At 35.2% G+C, this 11,604-nt stretch overlaps 1 protein-coding gene across 2 annotated transcripts; it reads left to right on the top strand.

Annotated features, from left to right (window-relative positions):
* The first annotated feature begins 4,457 nt into the window (after positions 1–4,457).
* Positions 4,458–10,411, top strand: LOC101498464 (uncharacterized). 2 transcript variants are annotated; one of them, XM_012718853.3, is made up of 7 exons: positions 4,458–4,630; positions 5,809–6,196; positions 6,945–7,596; positions 7,717–7,916; positions 8,004–8,248; positions 9,327–9,462; positions 9,542–9,682. In XM_012718853.3, coding segments are annotated over exons 2-7 (1,515 nt in total). In that variant the 5' UTR covers positions 4,458–4,630; positions 5,809–5,915; the 3' UTR covers positions 9,543–9,682. The 2 variants fall into 2 exon arrangements, with proteins under 2 accessions (XP_012574307.1, XP_012574306.1); XM_012718852.3 differs by having other exon boundaries at positions 9,327–10,411.
* The last annotated feature ends 1,193 nt before the right edge of the window (positions 10,412–11,604 follow it).

Below are 11,604 nucleotides of genomic sequence, written 5' to 3'. Positions count from 1 at the left end.
GAATCCTTTTCATCAGCATCAGAGCAAGAATCAGAGTCTGAAAGAAATTACGCGAATATCTCCAGACTTTTTATTGTAAATGTAAAGGATGAAGGATCCATTTATGAAGACTCATTCGAAGAAAATTTAGGCTCGTGGAAAACAAAAATAAACAATGGACCATGGTTCACGCTTGATGATATCCCACCTAGTCTTTGGAGAAAAAGACTCATTGAATTTGGCGCATGGCTTGACACTAAAATGATGAAAACAGGTGCAGACACTTATAAGATTATTGAAGAGTTTTGATGCCGAATGACGGGTACGTTGAAAGAATGGTACCATAATCTTGGTAGCTTCAAACAAGACGAATTACACAGATTGGTGAATACTGATGCGGTCCTTGGAATTCTCCACAATGAATTCATTGGTGATATGGAGATATTTGACAGGAAAAGCAGACAAGAGTTCTTTGAGATGAGATGTTGTTCCCTTAAAGTCAAAGATCTTGAAAGACACTATCAAAGAATGACCCAGAGGTATTATGTCCTCAATGGTTTCAATGATCATACCCTAAAAAATACATATATCTCATCGCTGCCTCAAGAACTCCAGCCATAAATTCATAGGATGATAGCAGCTGCTCAAAAGGATGTTAAAACCTTTAGCCTCGGCCAGATACACCAAATAGCATTAGAAGCACTTGAAAAGCTTTGTAGATTGCACCAGCATTTCTCAGAAATTGTGCAACAAAAATCTAAATTTATCAAGGCATGCAAGAAGCCTTATCTGGAAATCAAGTGCAAAGATAAAATATGTAGTTGTACAACAGGAAAGAAACATCATCGGCAAAAATACACCAGACCTTCTAGGAGCTTCAAGAAGATAAGGAAAAAGAAAGCTTTGAAGTTCTTCAAAAAGAAACCGTTTAGGGGGAAAAAGGAAAATCAAAGGTGTTTTGTCTGTGGAGAAAAAGGACATTTTTCTAAGAGATGTCCTAACAAGACCAACAAAGCCGCCAAGTTGATCAACTCCCTCCAACCTATAGAAGGTGATTTAGAATCCTTGTATTCATAACAGAGCTATGCCGATGAAGAAACAATTTTTGCTCTTCAAAACTCCTCTTCGGATAACTCTTCTTCAGATGAAGCGACGTTCGCTGAATCAAAAGATGATGGATGTTTTCCTATTTACTCATTCAAGGAAATAGGAATCACTTTACCTACTCCTCCTCTTCCTTGTGTGGAGATCCATGTCCTTGCCTCAAAATTTTCTCACCCCAAGAAAGTTATAGCCTATATGGATACCGGTGCACAAATCACAATGATGAACCCAAACATTCTCCCTACAGAAGCATGGGTGAAACATGCTGCATACTTTGTAGCAGCAGATGGAAAGACTTTCAGGACAAATTTGATGACAAAAGAAAGAATTGGAATCAGATTCTTCCCCGAATGTATATTTTGGACGAAGGTCATTGGTAGTAGCCTCCCAAACAAAGATATTGTTGTAGGAATGGATGTTTATTCAGCAGCAAATAGGCTTCAAATTCTCCCTACAGGAATCAAATTTAAGCGACAATTTAAACCTTATTCAGGGATATTAAAGTTGTATTCCCTTTCTGAAGTTCCTGCTGGATACGAAGAAATCAAATCCAAACTACTCAAACTTTGTGCAGACAATCATGGACAATTCTCTCATCCAAAACCTCTATGGACAAACAAAGACTTTTTTGTCCAACTTCCCTTCAAGCTTAATGAAGATATCAATCCAACCAAAGCTACTCATCCAGGAATGAGTCCCTCAGATTTAGCTTTGGTCCGGGAAGAATGCAATCAATTACTCCAACAAGGTCTGATAGAACTCACAAAATTCGAATGGGCTTGCCAAGCATTCTATGTGGAAAAGAGATCTGAAAAAATAAGGGGAAAAAAGAGGTTGGCCATTGATTATAAACCTCTTAACCATTTTCTGAAAGATGACAAATTTCCCATTCCTAAAACCTCTTCACTAAACATCTTCCTCAAAGATGCTCAGATCTATTCAAAGTTTGATATGAAGTCGGGATTTTGGCAATTGGGTATTGATCCAAATGATCGTTATAAAACGGCGTTCTGCATTCCTAATGCTCAATACCAATGGACAGTATTGTCATTTGGGCTTAAGGTAGCTCCCTCACTATTTCAAAAGGCCATGACTAGAATTTTTGAGCCCATTATCGATAGTATTCTCATTTACATCGATGATGTGTTGTTATTTTCAAAAGATGAAAAGGCTCATAAACAGTTATTGGGCCAATTTTCCCAAATAGCCCAAGAACATGGAATAATGTTATCCGAAAAGAAGAGCCAGATAGCCCAGACGGAGATCGATTTTTTGGGAATGCACTTCTCTCAGGGGAAATATCAACATCAGCCTCACATAGCCCAAGAACTGTTAAATTTTCCAGATGAAAACCTCACGGTCAAACAAATCCAGCAATTTCTTGGAATAATTAATTATATCAGAAATTTCATCCCAAAGTTGGCTAGATATACAAGTCCACTATCACAGTTGCTTAAGAAAAACTCTTCGCCATGGGAACCAAAGCACACTGAAGCTGTCAAAACCTTGAAAAGGATTGCCCAGACTCCACCTGCCCTAAAAATTCCTGGTAATGGGAAAAGAATTTTACAAACTGATGCCATTGATCATTATTGGGGAGCAATCTTGATAGAAGAGATCGATGGAGTAAAACACTATTGTGGTCATGCTAGTGGACAATTCAAGGAAGCTGAAAAACATTATCATACCACCTACAAAGAAGCACTTGCAGTTAAGTTGGGAATACACAAATTTGACTTCCACCTGAGGGGTTATCAGTTCGAGGTCCAAATGGACAATTCTTCTTTCCCTAGAATTCTTGAATTTAAGAATAAAATGCCTCCGGATCCCTAAACTCTTAGGCTCAAAGACTGGTTTTCGAGATATGATTTTACGGTAAAACATATCAAAGGAAATCAGAACTTGATTCCTGATTTGCTTTCAAGACCTATGAAGCCTATTCAAATTGTCACCAAAAAACACACCTTTCCGTTGATCCTTATGCTCAAATCACTACCAGCCTATGGCTCTACCATCAAAGATTTTCCTCCTGGAGTGGAACCGTCTTTTTCACCATTTAGGCTAATAGAGTACGCAAAAAATAATCTTTTTTATTTTATGGTGAAAATCATGAAAGAGATGAAAAGATTTCCAGATCATTCCCCTTTTCGTATAGACACATCGTTCTACTTACCATTTATGATAGACCCAAAGTTTAAGTTTACTAAAAATCATTTATGGTATATTTGGTTTGCAACTAGTTTGTATGTTATGCCTATCTATGTCCCAACTGAAGCAATGCATAAGCACCTGACAGATCCAAAAAATCACAACTCCCTAATTTGGACTGCACTTGGATGGTATTCTCCATTGGAATGGTGGAGAAAACAATTGGAACCGGTCTTAGACGAGGTCAAAGGAACGAAATTAACACAGGAAGTTATTGGTAAACTTAAGACGATTTTCATAATACATAGACCATATCTAACAGATTCTAGGACCAAACTCCTCATTAGTGCAAATTATGCTGATCTATGGGAAACTATTGAAGATTATCCTCCAAAATTTAAAGGTTATGAATGAATTAATGGATTATCTCAATTTTATTAATCTTCATAATCAGGAAAAAAGCCCAAGCTGAAACAACGTGTATCAGTCATGGAGATCTTCCGTCCCAATGGCAGTCGATTAGTCCAGAAGGATTTTCATGCACCGGTCATAAAGTACTCAACAATTCCCAGTGGCAGATAGGGAGGATACAAGAAACGGGAGAAAGCTCTACTCGACAAGAACAAAACTCTGAAATAAAAATTGAGCGACAATTTGCAAAAATAAATTTTGAAGAAAACCCCATGGATATGGATACTGCCGAAAATCCCAGTGAAGAAACTTTGAAAGAGATGCTAGATCCCAGTGAAGAAACTTTGAAAGAGATGCTAGAGGACATCTGGCAGTATGATCCAGAGTATTCTCCTAGCTATTTTCCAGAGGAGTACTTGTCAGATCAGAATTTGTCTCCTAGCTATTTTCAACATTTTATTTTTTACGTAAAAAATAGATACAAAGTCACAAAATGTAAAATGATAAAGAGATAAAGTAATGAGTTAATGATTATGAATTACGGAAAAGTTTAAAAAACCTATCATCTTTAACTCCTTAGTAAGTAATATTAGTAGTAAAATAAGCTACACCAAATGTGTTTTTCTTTTATTATTGTTACAAATAAAAAAAAATAGAAAAATAAGCAAAAAAATTAATAGTAAATTTATTTATTTATTTTGTAGCAGTAAAATATATATTTAACCTTTAAAAATATAATGTATTAAAAAGTTAAACTGGAGTATCATTTTAATAGATAATAGATATATAATATATTAAAAATTAGGTTTGTTGTTTCTGTTTTTTGGCTCAGTTCTATCTTCTCTTACTATTCCATATACCCTTTCACCCAACACTCCAAAACCATCTTCACTTTGCCATCACTGAAGACCACGGACCTTCCACCTTCCGGCACCGTTTTCCGGCAATCCGGCACCGTCCTTCCTGCTTTATCAATCGTTTACTTCTGGTTCGTCTCTATTCATCCTTACCATGTTTTTTTTCTCTTATTTGTTCTTCTTTTATGTTGTTTCAATGGTTGTTTTGATTCTTATTTTGAACATTTTAGTTTTGTTTTGATTTTTTCTTTGTGTGTTGTTTCATTGAATTATTGTTCTTCTATTATGTTTACTTTTTTTTTTCTTTCAAACATCGTGCCTATTTTGTGAAGGAGAGGAGAAGGGATTTTTTTAAAAAATCGTGACTTGATTTTTTTCTCTTATTTGAGATTGCTTTTCATGTGGTTTTTGCACTGTAGCCTTGAAATCGTGACTTGCAAATGAGTTTTTAAAGAATATAAGAATGATTGAAATGTGATTGAAATGTGATTGAAATACTATATGATCATATACTGTGTTATTCCTTTAATTAATTTAATATCCTAAATGCATATTAAAATATAGACTTAACCCTCCAAAACCTTTCCCTCCAAAGCCCTTCTAAATCCTCCTCCCAAACATACCCCAGGCTATTGAAGGTTTATGTTTATGTTTGTGATTGTGAAGCTATTTCAATTTTTATGTCTATGTTTGCGATTCTTAAACTATTTTGTGTTTCAGTTTTAGTTTATGTTTGCAGTATGATTGTTTGTTATCCTTAAACTATTTACGGTTTTTGTTGTTCTTCTTTTCATCTATAAAAATGATGTCCACACTAGGAAAACGTTACTTGAATAGCTTTGTATCAGTTGGCAGTACTATTTATTTATTTTAACATATTTTAAATCAATTTTTTTACGTAAAAAATAAAATGTTTGTATGAACCGGCCCGGCCCTGAAAACCCATATCCTGCAAAGGGCCAGGCTTGGACAGCAAAATTGACGCCCATTTTCCACCCCAGGTTTTCCGACCCGGCCCAAAAAGCCTGAGTCCAATGCAGGCCGGGTAACCCGATTTACCAACTCTAACAAATCCCATCAAAATTCACCAAAACTACACATTCATCTTGTGAATGTATTCAACCAAAAGGTTAAACCCTTCATTTCTCAGTGATGAACTTATCTTCATTTATTTTTAATTTGTGCTTTTTTTTCCTTTCAATTTTTGGATTGAATTGCTTATCTTCTGTTGCATAAAACCCTTAAAACTCAGCAAAATCGAATATTTTACTAGTTATCTTTAAAGGGTCGTTTCTGAATGTTGTTTCAGGGTGTTCTGTTCTGTTCAATGCGTCATACTTTTTTATTTCTTCCGCTTTTTGGAAGAGTTTTAGATTCTTGTGTAAGGAAAAAAGTTTGGTTTTTTGTTTTACCCTAATGGACATGGAGATGGCTACAGTTGAATCAATAGAAAAGATTCCTTTACAAGATCCACCTGAAGAAGAGTTCTCTTCTGCTGACTTAACTTGGACCAAGTTTGGGAATGCTGAACACCATGATGAGGTTGCCCTTATCCCTTACGACAGAGTTGATGCTTTTATAATTGGTGAGTGCTGTAACGTGTTGTGCCCGACTCGGTTTCATATCGAGAGAGGAAGGAAACGAACTATTGGCACCTTGAAGGAGTACAAGGATGATGAATACCTTGAGTACAGGCTGTGAGTTTTTGCTTTGCTTCTTACACTTTATTCAAAATTATTTTGAACAAGATTTAAAAGTTTATAATATGGTTTTTACTGTTTTAGTTGCGTGATCATAAGATTGTTTGACTTTTGTGACAATTTTTTAAAACTTTTGTAGAATTTTCTTGCTTGTTTAGTTTGTTTATGGTAGAGCATTAGAATTTGATAGTGTGAAATGATCACATGTTTCCCCACGTAGAAAATTTGATCCTTGTTAGGTTCCTTAATGCTTCACATCTTCGTAAGTTAGAACCATTCTTTTTGCTGGCTGGAATTTCAAATCAATAGTACTAGTAAACTAATAAATTGAAACTAAAGTGATCACATGCACCATCAAGATTGCAATGCATATCTTGTCATGTTGAACTCTGTTCTCTGTGAAGGTACTGGTTGAATGATCAGAAAATTGTTTGACTTATGTGACATTTGTTGAATTTTTCAAGCAATTTTTTGCTTTCTTTTCTGTAGTTTGTTTTTTGTGGATCATTGGAAATTAGTAGTGTGAAATGATGTCATGTTTTCTTCTTAGAAAATTTTATCGTTGTTAAGTTTCCTAATGTTACCTATGATCATAAGTTTGAAGTTTGAACCATTTTCCTTTTGCTGTCCTTAATTTGGAATCAATAGCATACTGGCAAACTAATAATTTGATACTTAAGAAGTCATGTGCACAATCAAGATTCCAATATTTATGTTGTCGTGTTGAATTTTGTTCCTTGTGAAGGTACTGGTGCTCGTTTGGTCCAGAAAATTATGGGGAGGGTGGAGGCATATTACCTAGTCGGAGATACCGACTTAATACCCGAAATCGTGCTGCTAGACCTCAATCAATGCGAGGTTGTACCTGTCATTTTGTTGTCAAACGTCTTTATGCCCGTCCGTCACTCGCACTTATTATATACAATGAGAGGCGTCATGTTAACAAGTCTGGTTTTGTCTGCCATGGACCACTTGATAGAGATGCCATTGGCCCAGGTGCCAAAAAAATTCCATATATATGCAATGAAATTCAACAGCAAACAATGTCCATGATATATCTTGGCATTCCGGAAGAGAATATCTTGGAGAAACACATTGAAGGAATTGAGCGATATTGTGGTTCAAATGCAAAAGTCAATAGCCTTGCTTCTCAGTATGTTCACAAGCTAGGCATGATTATCAAAAGGTCTACCCATGAGCTAGATCTTGACGATCAAGCTAGTATCCGCATGTGGGTTGAACGCAATAGAAAATCTGTATTTTTTCATCAAGATACTTCAGAGTCAGACCCCTTCATCTTGGGGATCCAAACAGAATGGCAGCTACAGCAAATGGTTCGTTTTGGTCATCGCAATGTTGTTGCAGCAGACTCGTCCTTTGGTGTAAAGAGGCTTAAAGTAATTATTTTTTCTTCACGACCTTTAAGTTACACTAGACCTAATAGAATAATACTTATCTTGTTCACATTGAGGTATATTTTCAATCAACCTAACTTAGTTATCTTTTCCTGTTGGCAGTATCCCTTGTTCACACTACTTGTTTTTGATTCAAGACAACATGCACTTCCTGTCGCATGGATCATTACGCGTAGCTTTGCGAAGCCTGATGTGTCTAAGTGGCTTAACGCTTTAATTGACCGAGCTCGTAGTGTTGAGCCTGGATGGAAAGTCAGTGGATTTTTAATTGACGACGCTGCAGCTGATATTGATCTTTTGAGGCAAGATTTATTGCTTTAAAACAAGTTTGGTTTAAAGTTCTATATAGTTGTGTTTAATTGTCTTACTTTTATTGTTTGCTTTTACAGAGATATATTTGGTTGTCCTGTCCTATTTTCACTATGGCGTATACGTAGATCATGGCTAAGAAATATTGTCAGGAAATGCAATAATATTGAGGTTCAACGGGAGATTTTTAAGCGTCTGGGGACAATAGTGTACAGCATTTGGGGAGGCACAAATACATCAGTTGCTTTGGAACAATTCATGCTGGATTTTGTTGACCAAACTGATTTCATGGAATATTTCAAAGTCTCCTGGGTGCCCAAGATTGGTTAGATCCTTCTCCTCTTCTCTCTTGCATAAACATACAAAATCAATGTTTGGATGGTGGCATATTACCATGCATACTTGAAAATCATATGTTGCAGCTGAAATGTTTTTGTCCTTTTGCTTTTGAAGTTTCGGGTGTAGTTGGTAGTCATTGATATGTTAACTTACTGTGTCCGTAGTCCTTACCTAAGAAGTCTGAATACGTAGTACGATAAGGATATGATACAACACAACCAAGATATGTTAAAAGAATTATATGTAAAGTATTTATGATCACAACACATAGGCAAAGTTTTGTATATTTCCCCCACCTAGGGACGGAACTAGGAAAGATATTTAACGGGAGCAAAAATTTAAACAATTTACAAGAGTACATGAAGAATTTATATGAATTAAATACTTATATAAATAAATAAATAACGGTTAAATAAATTTTTACCCTATAAAATTTAAATGTTTTGTTTTCAGTTGCAGAAATTTGTTATATAGACTAAAAAGAAAACATTGAAATTTTATAGACTGAACTTATTTAACTCTATAACAAATGTTTTTTTGACGTCCTACATATAACAAATGTGGCATGAAATGTGTAAATGTATAATCACTTGGAATTGGGATGCACTCTCATAGTTGTGATGCATATACTAATACTGTAGAGATGATATGAACTTGCATTTTAATAATAGAAGAGAGTGGCTCTCTCTAGGTGATAGAGCAGAGTAGACATCCTATCACTAGGGGTGCGAATACACAACTTTAGTATTACGTGGTCAGAATTTTTTTGACTCTTGGGGTGGCAACCGCCCCTAATATGTAGTTCAGTCCCTGCCCCCACAAATGTCAAAATATATTATTTCTAATATAAATGAGTCACAAACATACAATTTTGTGTCTCTAGTTATTAAGACATATTGAAGTTGTATTGTATCCAAAAGACAATTGGGTCTCGATTGAAGATGTATCTGAGAAGTAGCGGTGATTTTGTCATTTTGCTTTTGCTTCAGATATTTCTGGTGTAGTCGGTTAGTCATTGATATGTTAAATTACTGTCCTTACCCTTCATTTCTTCTGTTATGCAGAAATGTGGCTTTCTATGATGAGAAATTTTCCGTTAGCAAGTCAGGAAGCTTCTGGAGCATTAGAAGCCTACCATGTTAAATTGAAAGCCAAACTTTTTGACGATTCACATCTTGGAGCGCTGCAAAGAGTAGATTGGTTAGTCCACAAGTTAACAACTGAGTTACATTCAAGCTACTGGCTTGATCGTTTTGCTGATGAAAGTGATTCTTTCCAGAATGTAAAGGAGGGATATATTGCTTCTACGTCATGGCATCGAGCACTTCAAATTCCTGACTCTGCTGTCTCCCTAGACGATAAAGACCGTCTCTTTGCCAAAGTTGCAAGCCAGAAAGACAGAAGCTTAATACATATTGTGTGGAATCCGGGATCAGAATTTTCATTCTGTGACTGTTCTTGGTCTTTGCAAGGTAACCTTTGCAAGCATGTCCTCAAAGTAAACATGATTTGTGACAATCTACAAGGTTGTCAACGATCAATGTCTTTTCGGTCATTTGAAGAGGTTTTGATGGATCTATGGAGGAAACCAGTGGATGATTCGTTTGCGTTGGACGTCTCATTGGCTTGGACTCACCAAATGCTAGATCAAATCCAAAAACTTGTTGAACTGAATAATTCTACTGATATTGGCACTGTAGTTACCAATATGCCTCTGAAGTGGGTGTCAAAGAAAGGAAGAACCTACATTGGCAAAAGATCTTCAGTTTTATCTACTCCAGGTAACCGTAACACAGACAGTGTTGTTACACATAAGAAGAATCGGAAGCGAAAAAGATTGTCACGACTAAGTTGACTGAGCATAGTTATCAGTCAGATAGAATGGAAGAAACAAAAGCTATTCTGGTGCATATGTTTTCTTCAGCCTTTATACCGGACAATACTTGTAGGTGATCTCACTGGAAATTGTGTAGTGGCGGTTATTCTCTAGTCATTCATTTTTTTCTTTCTTTCTAATTTCCACACAATCATATGCTAGCATAATTATTCATTTATTGAATCTTTTTATATTGCACCATCTCCAACTTTTTAATTTGAAGTCCTTTCAAGTGCTTAGTTCACTGAAGAAGATAGATCTTTCTATGGATTATTTCTCTTTGTTTTTAGCTTTGATGTTCTTGTCTTGTTCATGAATTTACTTGTTATGTACATATAAAATTCGTTCACATATAACTGGATATTAGTGGGGACCAATGTTTGGTCAAAGGAATACCTTGCTGCACTTGCACAAAAAATTATTTTTACAACACTTTTTTTTAACATATCCATTGATACAATTAATTATTGGTACAAAATGTGAGTAGCCTTGATGCTAAAAAGCATGTTACTGAATTTATCTATCTAAAGTTGTAACGAATGAAAGTTATTCTCACGCCTTCAAATCTAAGTGAGGTGTATAAAAGACTTTTCTATGATGGGATGTATTCAATCGAGATTTCTACACTTTCTTTAATGTATTTACAATTTTCTCCCTTTTTTTTTTACTTGGATAAGATTATTGTTTTTTACATTTTCTTATGTTATATGTATGTTATTAGTAAAAAAAAGTTGAGGAGTAATTTTTTAAATGAAATTAATTTTAATTTTCACTTTAAGGTGCTTAATACTCTAATTTGAGGTGTGTAAGACCCATAATTTTAAAGTATACTTTATGTATTTTATATATTTTGGATTTTGGCTCGGAGGCTTTTTAGCCAAAGTTAATAATATTTTGGAGTTTATAGGATCAAAAAGTTATTTTGACACCATTTAGAATTACTTATCGATAAATAAATTTAAATTAAGTGCGGTAAATCCTTTACGGAGAATTTAATGCGTTACGGGTGAAATGGTAATTTAACAAATATCTAGATATTTTGGGATATTTGTTAAGTTATATTTAATATATATATATGTTTGCTTGGAGAGAATAGAAAGAAAGGAAATTAGAAGGAAGGAAAATGAAAAGAAAAGGTTATATAAAGGAAAGAAGGAAAAAGGAAGAAAGGAAAAACAAAGGAAAGAAAAAGAAAGGAAGGAAAATTCGAATTTTCCATCTTCTTCCTCTGCTACCCGCGACCAATTTCCCTCCTTCTCCCATTTTTTATTTTCGTTGCTTCCTTTTCTTCAAAACTAGTAACCCAAGGTTGGGTGAGTGTTAGAACAAGGATTTCGCAACTCCACTCTTCCTCTTTGATTCGAAAACGAAGAAAAACGGTATTTGAGATTCAAACACAAACCTCCCCGTTTCACCTAGATCTAAACGTCGTTTCAAGAAGTGATAGAAGGGAAGGTTGCTCACCT

Source organism: Cicer arietinum, chromosome 7, assembly GCF_000331145.2.
Source record: "Cicer arietinum cultivar CDC Frontier isolate Library 1 chromosome 7, Cicar.CDCFrontier_v2.0, whole genome shotgun sequence".
Taxonomy (NCBI): Eukaryota; Viridiplantae; Streptophyta; class Magnoliopsida; order Fabales; family Fabaceae; genus Cicer; species Cicer arietinum.
This window is presented reverse-complemented; position numbering and strand designations above follow the sequence as displayed.

Coding starts and splice junctions, on each gene's coding strand:
- LOC101498464 (XM_012718852.3), top strand. CDS start 5,916: ATGGACATGGAGATGGCTACAGTTGAATCAATAGAAAAGATTCCTTTA. Junction 6,197..6,944: donor GAATACCTTGAGTACAGGCT/GTGAGTTTTTGC, acceptor TTCCTTGTGAAG/GTACTGGTGCTCGTTTGGTC. Junction 7,597..7,716: donor TTGGTGTAAAGAGGCTTAAA/GTAATTATTTTT, acceptor TCCTGTTGGCAG/TATCCCTTGTTCACACTACT.